Source organism: Herpailurus yagouaroundi, unplaced genomic scaffold (assembly GCF_014898765.1).
Source record: "Herpailurus yagouaroundi ecotype Mexico unplaced genomic scaffold, PumYag 152679, whole genome shotgun sequence".
Lineage (NCBI taxonomy): Eukaryota > Metazoa > Chordata > Mammalia > Carnivora > Felidae > Herpailurus > Herpailurus yagouaroundi.
This window is the reverse complement of record NW_024422953.1, coordinates 1-4,204: the sequence shown is the minus strand read 5'-3', so window position 1 is coordinate 4,204 and position 4,204 is coordinate 1. Positions and strand designations below refer to the sequence as shown.

Genomic DNA, 4,204 nt, shown 5'->3' with positions numbered 1-4,204 from the left:
GGGGGAGGCAGGAGGAGCAAGGGCTGCCCCAGGAGCCTCAGGGGTGAAGGGCAGAGGGACTGAGCCAAGAGCAGCCCTGGACTAGGTGGGAGCTGAGCGGTACGGCACACAGAGACCACGAGGGCGCGGGCCCAGGAGAGCCTCCCTGGACACGGGAGGGCGTGAGCCGCCTGAGGCCCGGTGGACAAGGTAGGGGGGAGAGGCGAGCCGGGGTAGGAAGGTCTCTGGGGGTGAAGGGACAGGGGTGGCCACAGTCTTAGGCTCAGGGGCACTGAACCCCGCTCTGGAGGCTCGTGGGGATGGGGGACAGAAGGCTGGACATGACAAAGCCAGGAGGGGCGGCTCAGGGCAGTGGAGCCGGTGCAGGGAAGGGGGAGCCTGGGAGTTTGAGGCAGGGCTGCCAGCCTGGAGTGTGGGTGGGAGGGGAGGCCAGGCAGGGCCATCAGACTTGGCAGAGGGGTCGGGTCTGGCTTGGGGACGTGGGCTCTGAGGTGCTGGCACCGTGCACGAGACGACAGCCAGGGCGGGGCAAGGCTCTCACCGGCACTGAGGGGCAGGCGGGCTCAGGAAAGACCTCTGCTGAAAGAGGGCTCTGGGGACAGGGAGGAGCTGGACAGGCCCCAGGGCACGGGCACTGAGTGAGCCCAGGAAGGCCTGAGGAGGGGCTCAGGGCAGGGACGGGATCCGGCGCCCGGGCGCTTTAGCTGCAGAGCTGACCCAGAAGATGTGAGGCCTGGAGGGCAGACAGCAGGCCACGACGAGGACTCCGGGCTGAGGGGCACGGGCAGCGGGTGGCAGAGGCCTGCTGTGTTCAAGAAAGGGCCCGCTGGCCCAGGGCAGATTCAGGCTGGGACAACAGGGCAGTGGGCTCAGGGCCTCAGCAGAGGCCCGTTGGGAGCAGGGGCCACCGGTCAGAGCTCAGACAGATGGCTCGCTCAGGCCGAGCACCCACAGGAAGCCCGAGTGGGGACCCAGGGGCTGGGCCCAGGAGACTCTAATCCAGCAGCAGGTCACCCAGCACCGACCAGGCCCATGGGGCCAGCACGTGCAGCCGCAGAAACACGAGGCCCTGGGGCGGCAGAGAGCTACGCCGGGCGGCTGGTCTGCAGACTTCCTGGAGGGCCACCCCAAGCCCGGGCACCTGATACCCTGCCCGGACCCTCCCAGGAGCGAGACCCTTGTGGTCACACGGCCTCCTCTCTTGCAGCCTCCACCACGGCCCCATCGGTGTTCCCACTGGCCCCCAGCTGCGGGACCACATCTGGCGCCACCGTGGCCCTGGCCTGCCTGGTGTTAGGCTACTTCCCTGAGCCGGTGACCGTGTCCTGGAACTCCGGCGCCCTGACCAGCGGTGTGCACACCTTCCCGTCCGTCCTGCAGGCCTCGGGGCTCTACTCTCTCAGCAGCATGGTGACAGTGCCCTCCAGCAGGTGGCTCAGTGAGACCTTCACCTGCAACGTGGCCCACCCGCCCAGCAGCACCAAGGTGGACAAGACCGGTAAGAGGGTGTCCACTGGGAGACAGGCCAGGTCAGCCGGTCCACCTGGACCCCGGGGCACAGAAGAGGCACCTCTGTCCCCCAAGCTCGGGGAGGAGGGCCTCTGGGCCTGGCTGCCTGGTCCAGTGTGAGCACAGGCTGCACAGCCCCACCATACTTCATCTCCACTGGCAGGCACCAGTCTGGGGACGCCCCCCTGACCTGCCCTGACCTAGCCCACCCCAAGAGCTGTCCCCACACATGGCCCCCACTAACCTCCAGTTTGGTCTCTCTGCAGTGCACCCACCCTGCAAGTGTCCCAAATGCCCAGGTGAGTCAGCAGGGCACCGCCCTGCACACCAAGGCCATGGCCCGTATCCAGGGACTGCCTGGTGGGGGGAATGTTCAAGAGGATACCCCCCAAATGCTGACCCCTGCATTGTGTCTCCACACCAGTTCCTGAGATTCCTGGAGCACCGTCCGTCTTCATCTTCCCCCCAAAACCCAAGGACACCCTCTCGATTTCCCGGACGCCCGAGGTCACGTGCTTGGTGGTGGACTTGGGCCCAGATGACTCCAATGTCCAGATCACATGGTTTGTGGATAACACCGAGATGCACACAGCCAAGACGAGGCCGCGTGAGGAGCAGTTCAACAGCACCTACCGTGTGGTCAGTGTTCTCCCCATCCTGCACCAGGACTGGCTCAAGGGGAAGGAGTTCAAGTGCAAGGTCAACAGCAAATCCCTCCCCTCCCCCATCGAGAGGACCATCTCCAAGGACAAAGGTGGGCAACAGGGCAGATGGGGCACAGGGAGGTCGAGTGGGGCCTGGTGGACCCAGGCCAGCCCTCCACCCTGGGAGTGACCATCTGTGCTGACCTCTGACCCCACAGGACAGCCCCACGAGCCCCAGGTGTACGTCCTGCCTCCAGCCCAGGAGGAGCTCAGCAGGAACAAAGTCAGTGTGACCTGCCTGATCGAAGACTTCTACCCGCCTGACATTGCCGTCGAGTGGGAGATCACCGGACAGCCGGAGCCAGAGAACAACTACCGGACGACCCCGCCCCAGCTGGACAGCGACGGGACCTACTTCCTGTACAGCAGGCTCTCGGTGGACAGGTCCCGCTGGCAGAGGGGAAACACCTACACCTGCTCGGTGTCACACGAAGCTCTGCACAGCCACCACACACAGAAATCCCTCACCCAGTCTCCGGGTAAATGAGCAGCGCGCCCGGCCCCCCCAGCAGGCCCCCGCGGGCTCTGAGCGCCCACCCCTGTGTACATCCCCCCACCCCGGGCAGGCACCCTGCGTGAAATAAAGCACCCAGCACTGCCCTGGGACCTGTGACACTGTCGTGCGTCTTTCCGAGGCAGAGCTCAGGACACCCGGGCCTCTGGGAGGTGCGGGCAGGCCAGGCCCCGAGGCTCAGGGGTCACCATTCACGGGAGAGCGTGGGTCCCACCAGGGGCCGGGACCTGAGTGGGCAGGTCTGCACAGGCAGGCGAACCTCATGCCCGGGAGCCGCCTGGGACAGAGAGAGGGCTTGGCCAGGGGCTACTCAAGGCCGGAGGGGGCCGACAGGGAACGGAGAAGCCCTCCAGAGCCCCTCAGGGAACGGGGCGCACGGTCTTTCCTACGTCTGGACCCGCCCAAGCTGTGGGACGCTGGCCTGTCCTCTTCCGCTGCTCCCCCCGTCCCCTGGACCTCTTGACAGCTCTGAGCCGTAGCTCTGTGCCAGTGCAGTAGCCAGGCCTGACCCATGCTGTGAGGACAGGCCCTCACCCTCCCTCAGATGAGGTGGCCCCGCCTGGCTTCATCCTGCCTGGGGCCAGGCCTGTCCACTCGTGGGGACACTCACCCCGGTGCCCCAAACGGGCAGAGGCAAGCAGTCCTGAGTGCCCAGGGGAGGGACCATCCCAGACACCCACATGGACGCTGAAAACAAGCCCCTCCCACTGAGCAGGGCCACCTTCACAAACACACACACACACACACACACACACACACACGCACACGCACACCTGACCCACCGGGCCTCACACGGGACAATGTGCCAGGGCCCAGACCGGAACCAGGCTTGGGAACCCTCACCGTGGGCCCCAGCCTGGTCCCCACCCCCTCCCACACCCATCGGCCACTCAGCAGCCCATCCGCTCGCCGACCACACTGACCAGCCCTTCTTCTCCCCAGGACACTGGGGCCCCTCCCAACACACACCAACCCCCACCCCCAGCTGGCCCCGACACTCGCGCCCACTCGTTCGCTAGGGTCACTCCCTGCCACCCTCTCGACCCTTCCCTGGGCTCTGCTGACCCTCCCGCCCTCCGGGCCGGGTCCCCAGGAGAACGGGTGTGGTGGTCAGGCTGCCTTCCCCCCAGACAGCCCCAGCACAGCGCAGAGCAGAGAGGGAGCGCGTCCCCACGGGCCAGGCCCAGGCGGGAGGATGGGGGCGCCGAGGCCGGTGCCCTGAGGCTACGGAGGGCCGCGACCGTCACCCCGGGAACCACTCCTATGGGCAGGCATGGCACTGACCACTCCCTTCCTGTCCAGAGCTGCTCCTGGACGACAGCTGTGCGGAGGACCAGGACGGGGAGCTGGATGGGCTGTGGACCACCATCTCCATCTTCATCACGCTCTTCCTGCTCAGCGTCTGCTACAGCGCCACTGTCACCCTCTTCAAGGTGGGTGTCCCCGCACCGTCCCGCACTGTGGCCCGCTGTCCCAG

The 4,204-nt window shown here is 66.6% G+C and overlaps 1 gene segment (V, D, J or C); it reads left to right on the top strand.

Annotated features, from left to right (window-relative positions):
- Positions 1-1,017: 1,017 nt before the first annotated feature.
- Positions 1,018-2,828, top strand: LOC121026747 (immunoglobulin heavy constant gamma 4-like). The segment is given in 4 exon segments: positions 1,018-1,498; positions 1,776-1,808; positions 1,934-2,263; positions 2,372-2,828. Coding segments are annotated over 4 exon segments (1,158 nt in total).
- Positions 2,829-4,204: the final 1,376 nt, after the last annotated feature.